Below are 26,726 nucleotides of genomic sequence, written 5' to 3' on the forward strand. Positions count from 1 at the left end.
AATTGTATTGCGCGGATTGCAAAATCATTAATTCAATATGATCACTTTTCACCGGGTTCAGACAATCTATATTGTAAATAGAAGAAAGAAATCATTCAACGGTTAAGGCGCAGACATTAACAGATATATATCTCGGGTATAATATTTGCATGCTTTTGTATAATAGTTTTAAAGTCTTGACTCAGCTCTGTGGATTGTACTTCAAAATCACAAAGCAGGTATCGATAGGACAGTATTCAAAACAAAAGAATGATCATATCAAACAAATACCTGTTTGTGATACTATTGTCTTTGCTTCTTTCAAACAGTGTTATTTGATATGCATATTGTACACATCTAGTACTCCAGGGATTTGAATATATGACAAACCGTATCGATTTTTTAACCAGTGATTTACCTCTCAAATAAATAGAAATTAAAAAAAATAAATAAAAGAAATTATCTTGCTGTTTGTATTTCAATATACATGTACAGTCAAACCTCGTTGGCTCGAACTTGCTTCGCTGGATTTCCTCGTTGGCTCGAACTGGATGTAAAGGACCGATTTCGAAGTATCGAAAGTAACCATTCCCGCTTGGCTCGAATTTCCCGAGGCTCGAGGTATATTTGCTGGTCCCTTGTACTTCGAGCCAACGGGGTTTGACTGTATGTGTACATTTAAGCGTAAGAAATCCGTTTTTAACTCTTTAAAAGGTAGGCGAAAGCCGGGCAATTTCGGTAGAAAGTGTTTTACTTTTAATGCACGTAATGAAGTATTATTAAAGTTTGACCGACGCACATTCGTGCAATCAATATATGGATGGGGTGATTTCAAGGATTGGTTCCCTTTTAACAACCGGTTCAAGACGTGAACAAGACTTATTTAGATACAAAGCATCTCACATTGAAGACGCCGCGAATTTTTTTTAATCACGGCTTTAAAGAAGCAGATGCAGTTCACAAGCATACCATGGTTGAATTACCTGGATGCAACCATTCTTCGGTTTTTGAACGATTTCGGACTTTCATCTCAAGGTCACCAGGACCTTGACTCTTGACCAACTGACGTCGACATAGTAAGGGTACTGGTCATGTTCAGGGTACCTATACCAAGTTCGATGTCTCTAGGACTAAGCGTTTTCAAGTATTGATTGGAAACTGACCCACTGCCCTTTAAGGCAAAAGTGTTTATTTGCTGGTCACCAGGACCTTGACTCTTGACCAACTGACGTCGACAAAGTAAGGGTACTGGTCATGTTTAGGGTAACTATACCAAGTTCGATGTCTCTAGGACTAAGCGTTTTCAAGTATTGATAGGAAACTGACTCACTGCCCTTCAAGGCAATAGTGTTTATTTGCTGGTAATGACCTACCGGCCTACGAAGTTTGAGGATCTTTGGGTTATAGGGTTCTTCATATAGTGATCGGAACCCGATTTTCAGCTGACGGTCACAACGAAATTTACCTTTGACCAACTGACATCAAAATCAAAAGGTCTTATCTGCTGGTCATCAGCCTGCCGACAAATCTTTAGAACACTGGGTCTAAGCGTTCGTCAGATACTTAACAGAAATCGTGAGGACGGACGGATTGACAGACTGACGATCAGATAACTTATTCGAAACTCTTCGGCCATTTTTTTTATCGAAATCAATCTCGGTAGTATATGGACGATTTACGATGTAAGAAATCTGAACACTCTTACAACGCTGCAAGTAGATCGCGAAGTGATTTCGATTCGGCAGTTCAATGACTAACCGAGTTTCGAATGTGAGAAAATCATATACCACCCTTTGGGACATAAAAATCCAAGGTGTTGTAATACTAACAATAATGAACTTAAGGCTATGAGTTAAGTGTGACACAATCTTTTGGTGAATAAGGGAAATTCCAAACTCTTACAGTTTATAAGGGGTATGATAATAAAAACTTACTCGCACTCCAACAGTCGTATATGTTTCCTTCATTAACTTCCTTCCGGGGTTGACAAACATCACTCAAGCCTTCAATGCGTCTAGATTTCTTTTCACATGCTCCATAACTTTCCAGAATGTGGCTTTGGGATGCCTTTTCAGTTTTGTGAATTCTGAAACACGATTCACTTATGCTGCCACATGTATTGCAGCATCCGCCTGCCTGTTCCTTGCAGTTTATTTCACACTGAACATACTTTGATGCCATTCTAGATATTTAAATGAAGTTTACATTAATTAATATTCAAAACAATATCAGCATATCTTACGTCAGTAAGCCATATGTCTAATAAATGCTATTTCAATTTTCAAACGCATGCAGTGTAACCACTTGCTCACTGATAACATATAACCTTGTGATAAAAAAAACGATCTTGTTTGAATAAACCTAAAATACTCCAAAGTTGAGTGAATGACATATAAAGGATATTGCAGTATTCGTTATCTTCCGAAACTTAATGAAATTGTTCAAATATTGATCGACTTCAATGGCACAATTGTCTGCTGTGAGTCATCCATGAAACAAAATTTCCCTTTAACCATTTCAGATAACTTCTCTCTAACGTCGTAAACTGAGTAACAACACGCTAAACACAAGAACCAAATATCCGCAAAAATTGAACGATACCAAGTTTATATTAAATATTTTGTACAACAAAGATACAAGATTACGTGTTTTCTTGTTTCTATATAACCGGGCAGGGTAATCTCCATACATGTAAATAATGTTTAAAACGAAAACGATTTAGCTTCTGTCGATTCAGCTTTCGCTAATGGAAGCCTGGTCACGATTAGCACTTGCTTCCTTAGACAGGTTATACATGAACTGTTCACATTTCTATGAAACCTTACCAAATAAATGTTAGTGTTTATTACAGAAAATGGAGCGAGCGCAGCGAGGCCGAATGCCGAGAAATATCGCACCATTTTCTGTACATCGCTAAAATGAACTCTAACTTATCTGGTGTTCGCACGTATTTGATCCACTAGCTCCATCTTTTGAGAAGTCACTTGGTATTTTTGCACAAAATTTAAACCGCAAAGGCGTTTATATTTTATTGATAAGTTTCGGGCGATGGTAAATTGTCGCCGCTTTTTGTATTTGTTACATTTAATTGATGTTTAGCAAATAATTGCAAAGCACCAAAACATGAACGTTAAAGGTTTTAAAGCAAAATATTGTTGATGTTCATGTTGATAAAATTACCGGCATGGTGCAAGACATTTCCTGGGATGACCTTGTTAATTGTTATAGTCTACAAAAGATTGCACATTTTGGTACTGAATTTCCTTGATTGGTTATATATTATAAAGATCATATCAATTGAAAAACATAAATGCTTAATTTGAATCTGAATATTGTCACATCAATAATTTAATTGTGTACGATTTGATAGCTGTTAACTCATCTATACTCATTTCTTTTTGCTTTTTGTGAATAACGTACGCTTAAATATCCTTCATAAAACACAGTAATTTATGTCAATCACGTTCCTGGCTAATAATTACTTGCGCATGCGCATAGAGCAGGATGATCTATAAAAAATGGACGCATTTACGAATAACGTAGACCGACAAAACATGCTCTGTAAAAAGGTTTAGCATTCACCGTCAACTTCGCTCTATATAAAATGGAGTTAAAGTTATAGGGATAAAACCTCGATTGCCATTGGCCCACAATTGGGTGCGAACACCAAGAGTACATTCAAGATAAAATATTCGAATTTACTCATGATGTCTGAATGAGGTCAAAAGTGTTCTGGTTATATCACATACATCTTTCTGAACTTTGCTTCATGAAATCTTAACACACATTGACGTTTTGTAGGTGTCGCTGTCCGTGGGATTATCGGCACATTGTTTAGAATAAATACATGTACACAACAGAAATTTCAATATTCCGCAAATAACTGCTTTTGTCACGTAAGCCATATTTAAGTTTTACGGAACTGGTAGTCATTTCAATTTCAACATCGATCGAGTAATAATATGGAAAGTGATGTTTATTTTTTAATGAGTGAATCCAGTTTGAAAATGGTTCATTTTGGCCTGCAGGGGAGTGTTTTCCGGTCTGTCTCGTATTCATGATAGTAGTTGAAATTACCATTCCCGATTTACATGGCGCTATTCTTAAAATATACGAAATTTTAAAATAATCAGCTAAATAACCTTATAAATAATTTTTGAACAAAGTTCATAATTATATTGCTTCGATGGTGCATGAACAATATTTCTAAAAATAAAATGCTCTGGTTTAAATATTAACTTATTTCACAAATATGTATGACATGCACTACTTTTTTCGACTGAAGTAAGTGTTAGTATCACTATATGGGCTCGTATTCTCCCACCTTAAATTAAATTATTTTTTAGCTCGTCAGATTTTTATGCTCTTCTGTTTTCGAAGACAGCGTCATTGATTTGTTATTTTCAACCTACCTTTGCACTCACTTTTGACAATGGGGTCCACGGCTCGATTCCCAGCAAACTATGTCAACAATTCCAACTAAGGCATCCCGGGTTTGTTTCCCAGAAAGTTATAACAACAATCTACGCACTCGCTCCACACCACGGTGTCACGGGTTTGATTTCCAGCGAGTAATCGCTAACTATCTACGCACTCGCTCCACACCAAGGTGTCACTGGTTTGATTTCCAGCGAGTAATCACAAACTAATTACGCACTCGCTCCACACCAAGGTGTGACGGGGCTGATTCACAGCGAATAATCACAAACTATCAACGCACTCGCCCACACCAAGGTGTCACGGGTTTAATTCCCAGCGAGTAAACACAAACTATCTACGCACTCGCTCAACACTAAGGTGTCACGGGGTTGATCACCAGAAAGTAATCACAAACTATCTACGCACTTTTTGCTCCATACCAAGGTGTCACGGGTTTGATTCCCTGCGAGTAATCACAAATAATCTATGCTCTCGCTCCACACCGAGGTGTCACGGGGCTGATTCTCAGCGAGTAATCACAAACTATCTACGCACTCGCACCACACAAAGTTGTCACGGGGCTGATTCTCAGCGAGTAATCACAATCTATCTACGCACTCCTCGCTCCAAACTAAGGAATCACTGGGTTGATTCCCAACAAGTTATCACAAACTATCTACGCAATCGCTCCACACCAAGGTGTCACGGGGTTGATTCCTAGCGAGTAATCACAAACTATCTACGCACTCCTCGACTTGAATACGACCTTAAGATAACCGACAAAACAACAACTTGTTACCAAAATCCGTTACTATTTTTTAATATTTTTTGTGTCGTTTGTCATTGGGGATCGTCACTATATTGTCAGTTATCTCCTTAGCGGGCCCACACCCAACAACCGGGCCTAAGGTAAGCCAATTCTCTCAAACGTTTTTTATATTTTCTTTCAGGTAGAATATATTTTATTAATTATTAATGCTTGTTTTAGTTACGAATATGTAACATGTAATATATACACATGCAAAATTTCTATGTGTCATTCTCAATAAATGCTCAGCTATGAAATAGCATTAAATGCCCAAAGGCAACTTACCTTTATGAGAGTGTCGGTTTTATCATATATTAATTGGATTCATTGTTCCGTGTGTCTTGTTGCACACTGATATCGACCCAATGAAGGATGAATGTCGGCAAATCGGCTCATGCCGATGTTGTTTGGAGCAAAACATATTTAGTATTTAAACATAGCAGTTTTGTGTGTTTTAATAACCAGTAAAGAAAACTCAATTATATTGATAACATGTCCTTAGAAGCACGCAATATAAGTGTTGTTACTACTATATATATTCGACAGCGGGTCGATAACGTGCCGATATCACTTATGTAATGTATTCCCGATTAAGCTGACACCTTGCCTCTGGATCTGATTGAACTGCATCCTATTGTTAATAGTGGTATGCTTTTAGTAACACTGTTATTTCAGGTACTATATATGTTATAGGGGGTTCAAACTTGGCCACAAAATCCTCGATTCAGCTGACACATTGCCACTGGTACATTGCCATTGAATTGCATAGTATTGTTTATAATGGTATCCCTTTAGTAACACTGTTATTCTATGTGATATCATCATTTAAGGGAGCTCAAACTTGGCCACCAAGTCATTAAGCGGACACACTGCTACTTAAGATGATTAAAATGCATCTTATAATTATAATGAATGAATACTTTTAATATAGGGGTGATCTTCATTATGACTACGTTGGATACCATAAGAGGTTGAAAGGGGAGCTGGCAGCCAAAGATATAACGGATGCTGACATAGATCAGAAGGATAATCTGGAAGACGCGTTCAATGTCGAAAGTCCGTGAATTTCATCGGTCTACTGTTATTGATATTCTTTTCAAGATTTATATAATTAATAATATAATAGATCATGCCAACCCGTGGCGTACGATCATTTTCACAACTGAGCATCTATTTTATTCGATTTTGTACAACATGTCTTCTAAGGTACAATACAAAACACTTGTTTCATAAATATACTATAAACTCTTTTATAAATTGAAAGTTGTTTCCATAACTGTTCTAGCTATCGAGTTGGAATACATCTTCGTTCGATTCCGACCAATGTAAAATGCTTATAAACTGCTTAAAGGTAACATTTTAATAAAATGTACTGCACAGTTTTTAAATGATTTTTTTTTTTTGCATTATGAAAATAATTTAAGGGATAGTGTAATGCTAATTTTCACGTATCATATATTTCAATATTGTAGATTTATGGTTGGACGTATGACGTTATTAATTATTTTAGGCTTATCGTTGGTCGACTAAGTACAGTTAACACTGCATACAGGTGCATCGGAGGGGCGAATTAGATCCTTACGGAATCTTGAAAGCAACATTCACCATCGATGGCCGATGACCACTGTCAGCTGCTTGCCTTGTAACGCGTTAAATAGGGTTTTGAATGATCCACTGTATGGCATGTTGTACGGCAGAGCGGATTAAAAATCACATCGGTTTTGTATTAAAATTGTGCTACACCCTTCAGTAACATATCGAATAAATGTACCTAGTAATACAAACCAACATTTCTCCTAGTTTTTTCCCCTCTAATTGGATTGAATGGTCTGCTTTACTAGTGTTACGGGTATGCGTTAAATTTTGTTAATCTGGTATGCGGTTTGTGTCGACCTTGTAAAAGGTCTTTGAAAGATTGATATGGAAGTGCTGTACGTTTTATTCCCGAAAGCACTAACATTTGTTTTACTAAACAAATGTTGTTTTTAATGTTTCGATCAATACGTATGAAAATGATACAAAAGATAAGGCAAAAAGGGTATTGTAATACGATGAACGAAAATATTTTAATCGTATGACAAGGCAAGACGACAATGGTAACTTAATATTGTCTCCCCAGGAAGTTTAAAAATACTATTGTTGTGCTCCTATTCTGTCTATTTGACTTATTGGACTCTTGAGGGAGAGTAATCAAAATTTGGGGAAATCCCTTTTTGTATTAGATTGAAATTTAATGTATATGTTTATAAAATGTTAATCACTAAGTGTACTACTAAATACTATAGATATAATTAGGTTTGTCGATACGTGTGTAGATCTGTGAATGTTTTCGTGAAGTTGTATGTTTCTCGGTTATTGTATAAGGTTCTTAACCTGTATCACTTAAACAGGAATTGATTACATAATGTGTTTGTTTATTTTTCTATTATGGCAATGCATTTTGTAAGATAACACTATTCTTTTTACGGAGCATGTTATATACCAGCGATTGACACAGGAACGGACGAATATGCTCAGTAGAAAAGGGGATAATTATTAAAAGCATTAAAAATACAATTATAATTTCACCTTACCGTTTTCCGAAACAGAACTTGCTTTGATATCAAAATATTCAGCAAAATAATTTTGATAAATAATTTCTCATTACAAACAAAAATTCATTTATCGAAAAATCGATTAAATGATATGCTCCTTGATAAGATTCTTTAATTACAATTAATATAATAATAGGTACACTTCTTAACTTTGTATGTAGACAAAGACACTTTTAAACAAACTTCAACTTTTGCAACATTTCAACTTTTATTTCACAAAAGCATAAGGTCCCCACATAGGGACAGCATTAGCATACATACTATATCAAGCACAATGAGTACGGCTATATCAAAAGCATAAGGTCCCAACATAGGGACAGCATTAGCATACATACTATATCAAGCACAATAGATACGGCTATTTCAGAAGCATAAGGTCCCCACATAGGGACAGCATTAGCATACATACTATATCAAGCACAATGGGTACGGCTATATCAAAAGCATAAAGTCCCCACATAGGGACAGCATTAGCATACATAATATATAAAGCACAATGGGTACGGCTATATCAGAAGCATAAGGTCCCAACATAGGGACAGCATTAGCATACATACTATATCAAGCACAATGGGTACGGCTATATCAAAAGCATAAGGTCCCCACATAGGGACAGCATTAGCATACATAATATATAAAGCACAATGGGTACGGCTATATCAGATATTAAGTATAAAATATTTTAACGAGGAGGTTTTTCATATGTTTTATTTTCTGCTGTTACTAATAACGTTTTAAAATGAATAACTCACTTTGGGTTATATTTTTATGTTTTTGATCATATTGTTAGGTATAATGCCTGGTTTCGGCAGACGCTTTAAATAGTCGAGTGTTACCGGCTGTGGTACGGTTACTTTTCGTTGTAACTAATACCGGAATAACTCAATAATATTGTAAGTAACGCATAAACACAATCTCTCTTGAATACGCTTCTTTGTTGTGGTACTCTGTCATCACCATCAAGTAAAAACACAAAGTTGGCACAAATGAAATTGTTCGACTTTTTAACAATGTCAACTGTAGAACATCGTTTTCAGTGACATGATTAACTGATCTTGGTCTTTGTAAATATCATTCAGAGATGTAGACATACACATTTTTTTTAAGTTTAATACAAGATTCAACAAAATATTTTTAAAAAAGTAGTGAAATTCGGTCAGATGGCAGTAGCTATTTTTAATGTTTATGTTCCACATATGTATGATTTTCCAACGTCTTCCTTTTATTGCAATTGTATATGTTTCCAAAATGTATAAAAGAAGCTAAATTTAAATAGGTAAACTAGTGGAAACTCACCATTTAAAAGGAGAGAGAGAACTTTGAGAAATCTGTGTTTGTATACTCTTATTTATAATTGTTACAGAAAAATCATCAATATATGTGTGTTTTTAGAGAAAATGTTCAGATATAACATATAAGTAAAAAGCATATTTTTAAGAAGCCCATACTACTTAAAAACTTATATTATCACTGTAGCATTAATTAATCACTTGTTGTAGATATATTTAATGGTGTGAAACCGGAAACAATCCGTGTTTAAATTCACGGGTCATTGTGGAAATAAGCATACGCATTCTGTGAAAGCTTAATGGGTTAACTAGGGCCAATGTTGTGAAGACCTTTAATAGTTTAATTATTATCAACAATATTAGAAGTAATATATTTTCAATTAGTATCATTTAACTTTAATATAACAAGCTGTGCGTGATAAAGCATTGATTATATATAGTATAAAGATGGTAACGGTGTTATTTAATTATTGGAAATGGTACATAATCTAACTGTATTGATGATATATTACATTGCACGAGTACTAATATCACTCTATTAAAAAAATGTGTTTGTTCCCATATCATGTTAAGAGTCGTTTAAACTATTGAAGCAAATTCACTATTTCAATCAAAAAAGTGTACAGTAAAATGTATAATTTGTAAACTATACTTAATCTGTATAAAAAAAAACATTCTTTATAAAACAATGGGTCAGCTACACTTTTTGTAAATATAAACAACATATTATTAACAGAGTCTTTGCAAGAAAATTTGCAATAATCCCGGAGCGAAACTGATTTCGAAAAGAAACTGTTCCCGAAAAAGATGCATTCCATTTATATGAAATACTTTGATTAGTTGGTAGTATCAGGTACAATACTAAAACATAGCAATGAATTATCAAGCGGAGCGGAATCTCTCCATTCATTGAATGATTTGATACTAGGAATTAAATTCGTAATCGTGACTTCAGTGTAACAATTATATTTATCATGAATAACATAGTTATTTTAGTCTCACCTCACCCTTACCAAAACATACACCTTTTGTGCTGACGAGATTAGATTATTTGTGGCAACAACAGATACAAGGGGGTGGCAACAACAATAACAAGCATCCAAACAAAAGAGCGTATGATAAATATTAAATTATTTGCGTTTATATAACCATACTTCATTGTTTACGTATTGTTATGCATAACATTACCTTCTCATTACCTTTACATAAGTATAAATATATCACCCCCACACTGAGAATGTCACAATCATATCGAAAAACATATGTTTCTGAAACAGTAACACATGTTAGGCGGTAAGTTCGATTATTACTCTCTGGGATAAAGTCCAGGAAAAACTTCGCTTATCTTTTTATAAATGTCTAAGGAAACCTGTATTCGTAACACTATCCGAAACACTTTTTAGTGTTCCTCAGACTAACTCTCCAAATATGAGACAACGAATATATATCAACGTGCTCCAATATAAAAATTCAAATATGATTTAAATGTATATACAATATTATTGTGGTAAAATTGTAAGACATATATTTCCATAAATTACATAGTCATCACGAAAATATAATTAAAGTTCGATGTTGCCGGAATAGCAGTCTCTGAAAAAATAACAAAAACCCACTTTACCCGCAATTTATAGCGCCACCTACAAAGCTGACCAAACCAGTTTTTTTTTCTCAGGCTAATTTGAAACAATTGTGCTCCTCTTTACGGTGTAACGCTACAAACTATATTTTCCAACCCAACATTATAAATCATCGCATACACAAACACAACCAAGACTCGTATAATACAGATTACTTTCTAATATGTCAAATAATTGCACATTAAAAGTATTGTATATAGGCGAGTCCTCACGCCATATGTAGGTATCACATAAATAAATACTTAAGAGGATGTTAAAAAGGGTGCGATCCAGTTTAAGCCAAATAATTTAATCAAGATATTTATAAATATTTATAAATATTAATACTTCAATACTATCACTTTTTTATTATATAAAACTACTCCAACATTATTTCGCTTAGCATCCCAATGATGAAATTAACGAAAAGAGGTGTGATTAATTACCGTTTATATAAATATTACTAGTAAAATCAAACCATGACTTGTATTGAAAACAAATATCGTGTTTTTGTAAAATATTTACAAACTCAAGGCTCTCCTTTTTCTCCCTCGTGAGTCCATGCATCTTCAACGAGAGGACGGATAGTTCACCCAAAACGTGCACCTACATCTGCACATGCTTGCCGTCCACGTACAGGGTGTCATACGCAATCCATGCCCGCTTGCCTTCTTTCCTGCCATCCTTCATCATGAGAATCAGCCTGCGACATTTATCCAGCACTTCCGCTGGGATAAGTTTGTATATTTGACAAAACTGTTTCCTATTCTACCAAACTACCTCCCTGTCCTTAAACAACGTAACTTTGCAAAGATATTTTATACACTGACTTGTCTTGGTAGCCCCGGGGAGTGACCCGCTCAAAGCGAATAGATTCAGCCGTCTCTTTCGCGATCTTGAGGGTATCCTACATGTGCATGCGAATTTTTTTCGGTGACGTCGGCTGGCTCGGTTTCTCGGGAACTTTTGAGAACACCAAATTATTTCTCATTGACTGCGACTTTAAGTACGCAACGTCGTCCCGAGGCTCTCGTTGTTTTTCTTACTCGATCACCCGATTCCGCCTTAATCTTCGCCTCTACGTCAACCGACTCAACCTTGTCTTCAAACGTCTTAACGTGTTTGTCCGTACGCTTTACATGGTCCTTAAGTTTAAGGGTTCCGATTGAATTAAATTTCTTTCCCATGACTTAATTTTTGGCCCACTGCCTTCATACGGTTAAGCAACAATTTGTTTGTGGTTCGCTGCCGCCATCCACGATCTTTGAGCTGTCTTTGCCTGAATCAGACACATGAGCTATGTTGAATTATTTGTAAGCAGTCCCCTTATACAGGGAATCGTTTGCATTCTGCATGGCACTGACAGGAAAGCTTGTGTCAGATTCCTTGAACGGGCCCCTCTGTTTTGTCAGTTTGCTTTTGTTTATTTTGTACAAGTCATTCCATCAACATTTATGTCTTTTCATTTGTTAGTCATAATTACAGAGTGACGCATTCCGTACGCAAATGCAAACTAATCCGCATGTTTAAGAATGAATCCAGACTCTTATTTAAACTAAAGAAACATAAATGAATCCCCGATTTGAAACGCGTCCACTTCACGCCATATCACGTTACTAATATCCAAAGACACAATTTTGATTCATGTTGCTAGATAGTTATTTTAGGAAATATTGGATAAATCAATTTGTTAGATCTAGTGAGTTTGTGTTTATTCTGAATATGTTTTTACCTGCAATATGGTCAATATGTAAATCCTTGACTACAAACTTACATTAGTTGACCTAAAATTTTGATATCGACCTTAATGTTTCTGTAGTTAATGGCCATACATTAAACATTTCTGGGTATATGAATTATCATGTGTAGATGATTTTTAGCTCCTTTGTTTGTAACCGAGTTTCAGTCAAGTCGTCCAATGACCATGATGTTGAGATCGGTCCTTATGAGTCTATTACCTTGCACGGGATAGCTTGGGGACATAGCCACAGCGTCAAGAAAGTAGTTCCGAAAGCTCTAGTAAAACAACGTACTGAAAATATGCTCTCAGCACTTCGTCGCAGCCAAAGTTACCTGGAACCTTATAGGCATAACTGCCAAGTTATATATCTGGCTGTATGCTGAGAAACTACATGTGTTTGACTACAATACAGCAACATGCATTTGTAGCTATATAAAGAACTGCGTCTATATCACCTAAATAGGTATTGATACATGATTACAACGCACAGTTCAATATATGCGTATAAATGTTCTTACATTTTGTTTGTTTTCTGTTTTCGCTTTATTAGCCTATACCAGTCTCAACCACTGAACAACACCATAAGATCCAAATTTCTGTCGGTAGTAAAATTTTATTCGTTCAATGTCAAACCTTTTAAAAACATACAGTTTATGGTACATAATCAATACAACAGTTGAATATTACGTATAACCAATAATAATATTATTATAAGTTTCCAATTTAATCAATCACACTGTTTGAATTTATATATTATCTCTGTTACAGAGGGTCATTGTTTCATTAATAAGGTTCATTCGTCACTTGCACAGGATAACCTCTTAACAAGTTCCGATGCTAATTCCAATGCAGTCCAGATATAGTTATCACTATTTAGGTATTATCAGATGGCATTAATCTTAAAAAAAAATCTTTTAGAATCACACAATTATTTAATAGTAACAACATGCACGAATATTAAAAAAGTAAATAACTGTTTAAAAACGTTTTTTTTTTTATATAAACTACAGAACATGTATTTAAAAATACAAATTTCACTTACATAAACAAATGAAAACTACACAGACAATCCAAGTAGTCAAGCAATTAAATATAAACACTGTTTACATGTTCTCTAAAAAGCACACTAATATAGAACAGAACAGAACATTTATTTATCGGAAGATCATAGATCCATGTGGCCGAATATCAAACAAAAATGGTGAGAAGTATAAAGCATGTGTAAATATAAATACATATATATATATATATTTGCACTTTCGTGCACTTCAAACGACATATAACATACCAAAACTTACAATAATCAAAATTATAACATTACAATGAATGGTATATAGGTGATTATATATTTTATACGGATATACATAAACATAAACACAAACATATACACGTATCAATATATAACTGTCAATCTCTACATGTGGTAATCTTTGCCTTCATATAACTAGGACATTTGATTGACACGATTGTCTGACTTGTCTAGATCAATGATATTCGTGAATAGATCGAAAAAATGTTTTTGCTTAAACTTATTCGTGATACCAAATTACCAAAGTATGAGGAAACGTAATCAAGATGGTATTGCGTTAATGTGTTATAAAGAATTTTTAAGAGGTTTGTTTAAAACATAACTTTATAACAAATTGTAAGCGTAATTGTTTCGATTAAAACAGTATAATGCAATAACTTTTAAGAAGATTATTTTCAACAGATAAGTTGCTTTTTTAATTTTAATTTACAGACAAAACAACTACACAATTTGATATTGAATTATATGTTGATATGATATAACTGAGACTGTTTCACCGGTTTACTGTTTTAATATTTCAGGTTTATTCTTAGTAAAAAAAAATAAGTTGAAAAGTGTGTAATCCATAATGCAATTCAATCCATAACGGATGAATCCCTAAATCTGTTAGTAAAATTATATTGCAATTGTGTGTAATCCATGATGGAATTCAATCCATAACGGATTAATCCCTAAATCTGTTAGTAAAATTATATTGAAATAGTGTGTAATCCATGATGGAATTCAATCCATTACGGATGAATCCCTATATCTGGTAGTAAAACTATATTGAAATAGTGTGTAATCCATAATGGAATTCAATCCATTACGGATGAATCCCTATATCTGGTAGTAAAACTATATTGAAATAGTGTGTAATCCATAATGGAATTCAATCCATTACGGATGAATCCCTGTATCTGGTAGTAAAACTATATTGAAATCGAGTATAATTTGTAAATGTTAATAAATCCATGACGGATAAAACCCTAAATTGGCATTTGCAAACTTTATTACCGTCTACCTGCCAAGGTACATTTGTGTGATGTCCGCCTTTATTTCAATACTACGAATTACTTTATATTATCAATCTATTGCTTTGAAAGGAAAGATCAATGTAAACATGCTTTAACATAATGGATACCCACAGTAACATGTTCACTTGTTTGCCCTATAAAACAAATTTACATGTTTATTGGATGCCCCTACAAAACATGTGATAAACCTTTTAACATGTTCAATGGCTGACACTACAATACATTACAGAAATCTAGTATCATTTTCAATGTGGCTGACCCTAAAACATGTAAGAAACCTATTAACATGTTCATTGACTGACCCTACAAATTATGTGAGAGATATATTAACATGTTCAATGGCTGACCCTACAAAACATAAGGGAAACCTATAAACATGTTCAATGGCTGTCCTTACAAAATTTGAGAGGAACCGGTTAATATGTACAATGACTGACTCTACAAAAAGCAAGGTACATCTATAGACATGTTCAAAGCCTAAACTTACAATATATTAGAGAAACTTATTTACAAGTTTAATGGCTGACCCTACAAAACATGAGGAAAAGCTTTTAACATGTTCAATAGCTGACCCTACAAAACATGATAGAAAAACCTTTAAACATGTTCAATGGCTGACACCACAAAACATGAGAGAGACTCATTGACATATGCAATGGCTGGCTTTACAACACATGGGAGACACTTATGAACATATTCAATGAGTGATCCTAAAACAAATGACAGAGGCCAATTAATTTGTTTAATTGCCGACCCTAGAGCACATGAGAGAAACTATATGCATGTCTTTCCATTTTAACAATAACCTTGTTATTGCTGTTATATATATATATATCCCCATGTATTGAATCTATCAATGGATTGTTCCTCATTTGTGGTGTTTCCCTAAAAAATCATTAATATTCTCAACAGAATATGAAAATGAGGGGGTAAATATGTTTTTATTGCCATATTTAAACTTTTATTCCTACATAAACATTTGCACAATTCACATCAATTTTGTAAACTATATATGTAATATTAACTTCATTCATGAAATAGAATGTGACCCACTTTAAGAACAATGATTAATAAATTCCTCGCGCTTTCATACATGTCTCTCTGAAGTTAGGCAAATTCATTTACATTGACGGCATTGTGTACAAAAAAAAACACACGAAACCTCACTAATGTTATAAAAGAACAAAGATTTTCCAGACAAGATAAGATACAAAGTATAAAGTATTTTCAAGAAAAAAAATATTTTGTGTGTTGACAAGTTGTCAATTTATCTGTCTTCAGGAAAATTGATCCCAATGTTATATAACTATATTGCCTTTCGTTATTCGTAACGTTGCTTTCTTACCCCATATATTAACGTTTACCATATCTAAGCATCAAATAACGTTATCGTTTAACGCAATTATTTTACATGATTCTAGAAATCTTTAGCTATTAAAACAAGTATTGCCTGGACAGAAAGACTAATAATAACAGAAGTCCGATGACAGTCACGGACCTTCTACAGTGAATGTCTCTTCCAGCTTCTCGGTTAAATCTATGTTCCATTTTGTGATGCCCTTGGCTGCAAGCTCCGCTTTAATCTTCTCTATGTATTCATCATATGTCGATCTCAACAACATCCTAAAACAATAATATAGCTATAGTTACAATGCAATTTACATGTTATGGTATATAACTTGATTGCCATATAAACAGTTAAAAAAAACCAGCTTGACTTTAAAAATGGAATTATTTTTGTGATCATTGTACTCCTATTTCAAAAACATTTATAATTAAAATAATATATACAGTTCGTACAAAGTATGGAGTAATTACAGTTATTTACAATAAACACGATTGAGTGTATCTTCTTTTCATTTAATTTGATTTTATCTGAGTCATTATAAATATAAAAATTAAATAATATTATGTAAGCGATAGGATAATGCGGTATTAAAACTAGAAATGTTTAAGTTATGAGTAACAGCAAATTAAGACTTTAAAACATTATGTTTTACATAGAAGTTATTTCATAAAATCAGAAAGGTTATTGAAGGTGTTGCCATATCTGTCATACTGTCATACTCCGACTGATTACAGATAAACAGCACAACACTCCCGTCTCCCAAAAAGTAAAATGCGTCCATTATTAACAGCTGATATAAATTACACCAAAAACATACATTCCTTGCTTTATATATTGATACATCTTGTAAATAATGTTATAAATTTTGAACACTACCACTGGACGTGCACACGAAAGTGCCGCTAGCCATAAAGGCTTTTTCTGAGTAGCACCTTTATCAGGCAACATATTCCTATTCTAACTTCAATCTAAATATGCTTTAGTATTCTTACATAAACACAGACGGGTGAAATAGTGATAAGCCATCCAGCCCGACACACTCGTATTCATTAACAGTAAACATCAGTCCTTTCCTAAACGCGGCCTTCAACATCCTACAAACCAGCTGACCCTTATTGTCGTCCTTCAACAATCCTGTAAATGTGCTGCCTTTGTACGGTTGTCCCGGGCGTCGATTGTATTTCTACAAGTAGATTAAGGGCATATAAACGATTGTATAATAAGAGATATTATGAATATAATAATAATGTATACACTATATATTTTATGTTTTAGCCTAAATGTTGTTTGGCTTATTGCAACAGTTTATGAATGCATAATATAATGTACGACCGTTTTCAAAACAACTGCCGACGAAGGTGTTGTCTTGTGTTTTGTCTTGTGCTGTTTTCTTAACACAATGCAGGCTTTCGTAACAGACATGTATAATGGACTTGATTTGACTGTGATTATATGAAATTAAAGCAGATCAATTACCTCCAAAACAAAGGTTTGTTTTTGCGGCTCATCTGTTTTAAAACTCAAAGTTATATTAAAATAAGAAAATGAATAAGCAGACGGCACATACGGTCACTAACACTTATACAGTCATATTTTATTAAACAGACTGTGACACCATTTCCCATTGATAGCAAGGGCACATTTTGAAAACATTAGAATACATGGCATACAGATGATGCTTTTTTCTGTGAAGTAATTATCACAAGTTCGTATTTGGATCTGCATATTATACATGTAAATTCATGGCATACAGATGATGATTTTTCTACGAAGTAATTATCACAAAATTGAATTTGGATCTGGATATTAAACCTGTAAATTCAGGGCATACTGATGATGCTTTTTTCTATGAAGTAATTTTCACAAGTTCGTATTTGGATCTGGATATTAAACCTGTAAATTCAGGGCATACTGATGATGCTTTTTTCTATGAAGAAATTTTCACAAGTTCGTATTTGGATTTGGATATTAAACCTGTAAATTCAGGGCATACTGATGATGCTTTTTTCTATGAAGAAATTTTAACAAGTTCGTGTTTTGTTCTGGATATTAAACATGTAAATTCATGGCATACTGGTAATGCACCGTGTTTGGTTTAAATATTGTAATATTGGAAAAAACATACAAAGCATGCAAGGTCATATATACGATATCAAAATATAGGATTGGGCTGAAAATGGTTGACATTATATAAAAGACGGTTCCAACAGATTCTGTGTGTACTGTTTTGTTAATATAAACTTTTAAATGAACGAAACAGAAATATATGCATACTATCGATTTAGAAGAATGATTGCGAATGCATTTTCTTATAAAATTTAGTAACAAATAATGACCATATGACGAATATATGCACCGAAAATACGATGAGCGATAAGAGGGAATGAAAACACATGTATGGTAGAGTGGATTAAGAGGGCGAACAAGCACCTTTTTGTTCTCCGTAGGTTAAAACGTACTTGTAAATGGACCTGTTTGAGTATGGACTGAATGTCTAGTCGCAAAACGGTATTCAACGTGGGGATGCACATTTCATTTTATCAAGTAGCTGTAATCGGGAAGGTGAGAAACGAGTACATTTAACTGAGAAGTGATAACAGTGTTCTACCTCGCCATATATAAAACAGTACGGACTTTTAACAATGTTCTAGCATAGAAATCAACAGCTAGGACGCAACAATTAGTGCGAAGTCGCGTTTGAAGAACTTGGAGGGTTATCTTTCCATAATGGTAATAAGCAAGCACATGCATACATGAGTATACGTATTTAGCTGCTTCCTGAATTATGAAATTGAGTCTGCTATTTAGAAACATCGCGGATATTAAAACAACGGATTACAGACCGAAAAAGTGAGTTCAAGTGATAAGAGGGGGGTGCAGGAACACGCCTGTGATGATCTGCGTTTTATAACCAGTAGGTTTTCGAGTTTCGACTGTTTGTGGTACTAAATCAAAAAGATGTTCTGGAATGATTTTTAATTTTGCAAACTTAATAAATCGATGTTTATAACGATGATTTTTCAGTGCGTCTCATTCGACTCATTTCTTGAGTTAAATGATTGATACAAGTGGCGCCTGTCATGTTTCTTAAATGTTCTTGTTGGATCATTTCAAGCACTTGTTTTTCTTGCTTAGTCAGTTATCGTAAATGGATCTTAATGTATTCCAGAATTTGCTATATAAAAGAAATAAAAGGCGTGTCAGGTGACTTTCAATCCAAAACGGATTTTCATTAAAGCATAATATCATTTACTTCCAAGCAAATTGGATGCCCGAAATCCGCATTCGTCTTTGTATCGTCTATGACATATGTTCCGGATCGAAACGGGTGTATCGCCGGAACAAAAGTAGACTTGACCACACTCTAAAGACAGGACCACCAGCTTCTTGAATAACTATTTTGAGTTTTTAGGTTATCTGCTTAAGATAGATGTTACATGTGTTTTGCAGATTTTATTAGATTAATTGTCTCATTCCGTAGCGTTCTGAACTTGTTCAATCGTTGTTCTCGTGCCTTGCGGTAAGCCCGATGACGTCGGCTAATGGTGATGTCTAGCCAGAGAGGTTCGTGATCCAGAACTTGTCTGTATACAGCTTTTCGAGATATCTGGTGAAGCTGATACGATATTAGTAGATAATGTCAAAATCATTATCACAAAAATCTCGTACTCGAAAATAATAATAAAGTAAAATCTAGCCGCTTGTTTGTTCGCATGAGACACACCTCATGCGGTGCAAAAATGGCCTAGAAGTTACGGCTGTAATCTCCGTTTAAAATAATCAAATGAGATCACGGCTTACAAATCGTTTTAGGCAGGATATTGTTAAATTTCCCGATAGCAATTCACAAAGGAGATTCTTTCCTTTTTTGTAATCGGCTATTTCATTGGTCGAAAAATGTTTATGAATATTCCTGATTTACGAAGTTTCCCTAGCCAATATTCCCAGTTTATCAAATAGGTTATGATATGCTGGGGTGCCGAGAATGGGTTTCTGTCGTATTTGGTGGTCAACAAAATAAACTAGATAGTATATGTTTGTTGGATATAAGTAGGGACCCATATACACTCCAAATCAATCATTTCCAGGTCGAGCCTTCTTTGATGAAAAATCTTGTTCTTAACACATAAAAGTTCTCCGCCGTGATTATCGTAAAGAATCAAGGATTATCTCAGAAATATCAAGCATATCGAAATATTTTATATGCTCTGAATAGAGTTTTGGAAAAACGATCAAAACATTGTTGTGACAAATAAGATTTTACTAGGTACATGAGGCATTGTACAATTTGAGGAAGTGGATGATATTGACATGGTTCTTGATTTTGAGGCAGGATTGGAATGCACGTCACCTGCTATTAAAATCAATATATACATAACATATTACATAATTATACATATACATTACTTACCCAAGTAACATGTGAAACTATAATTTTTAAGATGGGCAATGCTAAATTGATAGTTGCGATGATTTAAGCTTTAACTCAATATTGGAATCCTTTAGTAATGAAAGTAAACGTACAAAACATGAAATGTAGGGTAATATAAAAAACAGCGTCAGTAAGAACCTGAATCTAACTTCATAAAATTGTCCATGCTGAGTGGAGAAAAATTGCAATCAGTAGGATTGTCAGCATGATAAGGTTACGCATGAATACAAAAATGAAAGCGTTCATAATGTTGAAGGGCTGTAGTCTCGCCAAGCATGATTTCACTTTCTTTTACAATTCAGTTCACAAGCAATAAAAATCAAATCCAAAAAAATATTTTTAGTGGCCTCAAACTGTAACCGATAAGTTCCTGTCATTATCTATGATGACATATGATGAATTTCTATTCCAATAAGCTAGTTTCATATCAAAAACTGATATATCTAAATGTACTTGCTTTCATCTAACGTATTAATTGCTAGTGTAAAGTTGATCAAATGAAACCTGATATTGACTGAGAACGTTTTGACTATTTGTAGTAGGTAATGTAAGGCAGTGTCAACATGTGTCCATTGTCTGCGGGATTATCTATAATAAGCCCTTCCACTCGGTTTCTCAAAAAATGTATTCAAGATTCGTCGGCTTTCTTTCAAATTCACATTAACGTTGCAATCTATGAAAGCATTAAAATAAAGTGGTCTTTATTCCGCACCAATTTTAACCGCAAAACACATTACATTTCATTTTTTTATCCAATGCATTTATGAATTTAAATGTCATTTCAAAAATAGATTTCATGATACCTGATTTCGATTTGCGGTACTAAAGCATAAAATCAACTAAAATGTCTAACTTTAAAGGGTAAGGTCGATTGTTGAATATTTTGCAGGAGTCGACCCTCATGTACAAAACAGTTTTAAAATACTTCGAATAAAGATGCCCCAAAACGATTAACCTCAGAGACCCTCCTTCTTAATAGCAAATCAAATTTAGTTTGACCGTAATCGACCTCTTTATCGTATAAATAACTTAATTTATCAGTGATGTGATATAATCATTCATTTTTTTTTGTATTTAAGGCATTCACATTTTCTGCGAAGTACAGGAAGCAGTCTTATCAAATCATAATCATTTTTAAAAATACCATAATATATTGGCAGAAATGTAGTATCACGTTGAAGGCATTCTGTCTGTATAAGTTGGATAACTAAATCAGAAAAAGTTCAAAAAGTGAATGTGGTTTTGGAGAACGATTAAGTGGTGCAATTTATCTTTGCCTTTTTAGTGTTAAAATCAACAGTATGGTGTTAGGAATATCAAGAAATTACTTGCGAGAATTCGTCAGCTGGAATCTCGTCATTGACAAACAGAAATGATTACCGTCTGAATGCCATCCGGGAATGTAAATACACACTTAATTGGAAAGTTTTGTTCCAGGTTAAGCTTGACCTCCACTGCTCCAGTGGGCTGCGTCCCTTTAACAAACATACTAATTATTATTAGTGTAATTTCGATTATTGATAATGGATTTGGTAAAACACCCATTGTGTTTGTTTTTCTGCTAGATTTTGTTAAAGAAGCTAGCTACACAACCAATTTAAAACAACCAAAACGATCGATACTATGGATCACTTCGCCCTTGTTAAAAATTTGGGGTTGTAACTCAAGTAAAACAACTTTTATTAACCAACACTTACTTAAACAATAATAAGTATTTACTATCAACTGAAGCATAACTATATATTTAAATAAACATAATATAATTCGTTCCCAAATTATACATCTATTTACGTGTATTCTACGTAAGTGTGTAAGGGGAACTTACATCTTATGTAATCCTTCAAGTGAGTACACTTTGCCTGGAGTGTTGTACATTCCTTTAAAAATATTAGTTATAACATATAAAGGAGAAAGAGGAGATGGTTGGTATACAGAACTTATTTCGAAAAACGACCCACGCTACATATCAACCAGAACATACGTTTTTCATATCTTTTATCGCTGTATTCACTGTTTTGTCTTTGTTAAGGCATGAGACAATCTTCAACAAAAGTTGATATTTTTCCCACAATGGGTTTTAGTAAAAGACAACCAAGTCGTTCTACCATTTTAAAGTGACGAAAGTCGACTTTCGTACTTTTTAACTCCGTCTTAACGTTGTATCGTGCCTACTAAAATACTGAGAAGTTTCGATATGCAATGAATTTTGTAAAATGACCTTAAAATGTGATATTTACCTTTAAGAAGCAATACGCTAAAACATTCTGCCAAATAATTAAAACACAAAAATAAAGCTACAGACTTTACATGAATATTAGACGCCCTCCCGCCAAAAATGCCGACTGCTCTTTGATGTACCTACATCCAATAATCATACTTAACAATGCATATCTGTAAACTTAAATCTTGATAATATATCTATAGTAGTGTAATATAATAACGACCTGTTCTATAAAAATCATATCTTATCATAATATTAATTAAATGCATGATAAAAAATGAATAAAAACAAAATATTTTATGTTTTCCATTAACGTTTAACCACGCTCAGTGTATAAGACAGATACTTATTCGGATCTTTTAAACATGTACGATAGGTTACTATAATATGCTAAACAACTGAAGCTAGGATTGCAGAATGGCTTGGATTCAGTGAATACTACCAATTTTACCTAAGTATATTAAGCATCATAAACGGAACTATTAAGGAACGGAATTTGCCATTATGTGCGTTCTGGATGCATCGACACACACTCACATTTACGTATAGAGTGTTACAGACAAGAAGACGAGTACGTAAATATTGTACCGGAATAATTATTTAAAGCAAGTAATGTTGTACCGTGAAAGTCATTGGGTACTTGAAATTATTTATCAGCTTATGAGTTCGATTTACTTTATTTGTTTCTTGTTTTTAGGTCGATACAGGCTATGGCGAGGCTTCAAGGTGATGTACTATTGTTTTTACTGATACATGTTTGAATATGTGTGAGGTAATTTGCATATAGACTAGTTTCAACTCACAGTGCATGGGTGTTTCAGTGAACCCGTGTTTCACATCATTCATTAAAGAAACATGTTGATGTTTGTGTGGTATGTTTGTGTTGTTTATGTATCTCATTCAGGTTCATTTAGACCATTACTTCGTTTTGTAAACAAGGTCTTTTATTTGAATATTTTTTAATAATGGGCTGGTCTATTTAGTTCCGTTGCGCAAATGTATTTTAGGTCATTTTGTAAGTAATCGGCAGGCAACAGCCTTTCAAACTATACCAAGATTGTATGGGATCAGAATGCATTTAAAAGTAACATTATTGCCAAAATATGAAAGGAATGACAATTGTATTTCTACATCCGATACATAAAATGAAGTATGTACTAACAGTACATGTTTATAGAACTTAATTACTATTATCAAATCAAATGTTTGTCAACCTTTGTATTCTATATTGAAGTTATTCTTTATTAAAAGAACATGTTTACAGGTATTGTACAACATTGTTTACTTTTTCAGATTTCTCTATGTCCTGTCTCGCTTTCTGTAAATCTTGTTCGAGTCCTTTTTTTGTCTGAAAGCAAAGAGGCGAAATATCAAGTCAGAACTTGAAATAATATTACAATTTCAAATGAACAAATGGCAATGCGTATATTGAAAAGCCATTTTAATTGTCTCAATACTATGTTGCCCTTTACATTTTTTGTAAAGTGATGACTGTTTTTTTGTTTTACTACATGTATATCTGTATTCTAAAATTCAGAAATGTTTGTTAAAGGTGTCACTTTTTCTGAATTATCACGGTCTTGTTTAACTTCTTTCAACTCATCACACAGTTTCTGTCTGCACTGAAAACTTAGAAGGATTGGTTTTTGTGTTACATATGTTAACTGTAAGTTCTATACAAGTAAAACTATACACCAGAAGAAATCAGATAGTGTGCTTTTTAGCCAGTTCTTTTCGATTCTACTGGCGTCCTGCATAACAGATAATACGGAAATATTTGAATATGGTGTTTTATTTTCATATTTTTATCATATTCATTACTATTCATATATATTAACATATTTCAAATAAATATGTATTGTCATGATAAGCTATGATTTGTAACTCATATTAATATACACGTCTATAAATATTAAAGTAATTTATTCTGCAAAATAGTACATATGTTGATATTGTTACATGATCTATGAATAAATTGTTTCTGCTTGGACACGGAGCAACATTTATAAATTAAAACTTGCAATATTGGCCTGTGTATACTGAAATTGCAATTTTTTAGGACTTAAGAATTTCGAATGATTTTTTTAGACTTCATATAACCAGAAAACTATTTCTGACTGGGTACCCCATCAACATTTTCAATTCCACAGGAATATATAACGTAGTTTGTTTTGTTTTATATTATTTTAATTGTGTTTGGTAAAAGACACTTCACAAGGTTTAGGTATTTTCGCTAAATAGCGACGAAGGTTATGGCTATGTCTACGATCATCTCGAAATATTGCTATATTCCTAGCTGTATTCTGAGGAATACATGTACATAAAGCGATAAGGAAACCGCTATAATTATAGTGTTATCACGAAAACAGAATATAGCGAGCATATGTTACACCTTTGTGTCGATACATATTTTTTTCGACTGATCTCAACGAAAACGAGTTAGACCGTTTATTCCATCAAATGGCTTAACCAATCTGAGCGGGATCAGACAACAACTGCATACATGAATGTTGCTAGTTTTCCGTGTAATTGCACGCGTTAATGGTACTCAAGTCTGTGTCATTAATCGGCTTCAGACAAGAACAGTGTATATATCAACCGAAGAGAAATTTCCTTAATGTGATAGAAGTTACCAATAAAAAGGTACTGTCACTATTTGGAAATGGATCACAATTGTTTTTACCTTTGTACCACTTTTGCCTCAAAATCAACAGGTCAGATCAATCATGACCTTTTTTTTGATGAGATCATGTTTCGCGAATTGTTAGTACAAATGAAAGAGTTTTGCAGCCAGTTCTTCAAACAAATGAGCTATATGTGAACAGTTTTCCTGATCACAATCAATTTATTTCTGACTAATTCCACTGCATCATTCGAGTACATTATTTATCTTATCTTTATTTCTAAGGAAACATCGGTTTATTCTAGTAAAGCTACATTCCGTGACCAACAAAAAGATGTCATTGTCCCGACTGTCGAGCTATGTTCCCAATAACCAAAACATTATTCACTTTGTCGTCATATCTGACTTCTTGACAAGTGTCACCTCAAACAACAACGCCATAAGGCTGCCAAAAACAAGTGGGCATCTTACTGCGATAATGATGTTGACATTTACCTTTTTGGTAATAACAGAAATCTCGAAAATTGGAATACTGAACAAACTAGATTTCATTTTATGCCATAGTTTGCCATAGCCCGTGGTAATGTTAACTCTTGATTTTACCTTTTCAGAATTGTACAATCCCTGTTTCACTTGCAGTAGCTCTTGTTCGATCCCCTTTCTAATCTGAAGGCGTATAGAAATCCCAAATAAGATATACCACAATAAATAATTTTGTTTTAAAATTCCAAAAAGGATGAATAAATGTCGAAAACAACGGTACCTATGAAGGAGACCGAGTTTTATTTAAAAGAAATGATCATAAAACACGACAATATTTCAACATAAAAAGACTATAGTATATCACTGTAAATTTTAAAGCATTCACCAAGCATTGAATATTTTTGTGCTTTCTGCTATTAAATACACGGTTACAATCATGTTATCAGTAATTAATAGTTTACATCATTGCATTATTTAGAAAGTATTTAAAGGTTTATCACTCAAAATTGATCTTTTTTTGTACACAAGTATGTATTGATTTTGGAGTGTCATTTTTAAGATGTTGTTTTATTATAATGTTTGACACATGTTGGAATATATTTAGGTTATTCGCTTAAAGACTACTTTAAACATACAGTTCAATCGTGTGTCAGTGAAACCGTGCTACTCGGACCGTTCCAAGGCAGTCAACATATCACTCATTGAAACAACTATGTTGATTTGTACCTGGGGTGCGTTTCAGAGACGATCGTTAAGGCGATCGTTAGCTGATTTTGGTAGTACGACCAAAATTACCGATCGGCACCGTTTCAGAGACGCAACGTGCACCTGCTTTATCGTTAATT

General features: G+C 33.8%; 1 protein-coding gene across 1 annotated transcript; it reads right to left on the bottom strand.

The window, feature by feature from the left end:
- Positions 1–16,264: 16,264 nt before the first annotated feature.
- LOC128241316 (E3 ubiquitin-protein ligase DTX3L-like) lies at positions 16,265–22,042 on the bottom strand. The gene is made up of 3 exons (XM_052958248.1): positions 21,935–22,042; positions 17,115–17,305; positions 16,265–16,397 (listed from the first exon to the last, which is right to left on the bottom strand). Exons 1-3 carry the CDS (start codon positions 22,040–22,042, stop codon positions 16,265–16,267), a joined length of 432 nt encoding a protein of 143 aa, XP_052814208.1.
- Positions 22,043–26,726: the final 4,684 nt, after the last annotated feature.

Source organism: Mya arenaria, chromosome 7 (genome assembly GCF_026914265.1).
Source record: "Mya arenaria isolate MELC-2E11 chromosome 7, ASM2691426v1".
In the NCBI taxonomy this organism is placed as follows: domain Eukaryota; kingdom Metazoa; phylum Mollusca; class Bivalvia; order Myida; family Myidae; genus Mya; species Mya arenaria.

What these genes read in the sequence shown, in the direction of transcription:
- LOC128241316 (XM_052958248.1), bottom strand. Translation starts at nt 22,042, where the DNA reads ATGTTTGTTAAAGGGACGCAGCCCACTGGAGCAGTGGAGGTCAAGCTT. An exon ending in TCCCGGATGGCATTCAGACG is followed by an intron (nt 17,306 to 21,934) that starts GTAATCATTTCT and finishes ATCTACTTGTAG; the next exon opens with AAATACAATCGACGCCCGGG. An exon ending in TTTCACCCGTCTGTGTTTAT is followed by an intron (nt 16,398 to 17,114) that starts GTAAGAATACTA and finishes TTATTGTTTTAG; the next exon opens with GATGTTGTTGAGATCGACAT.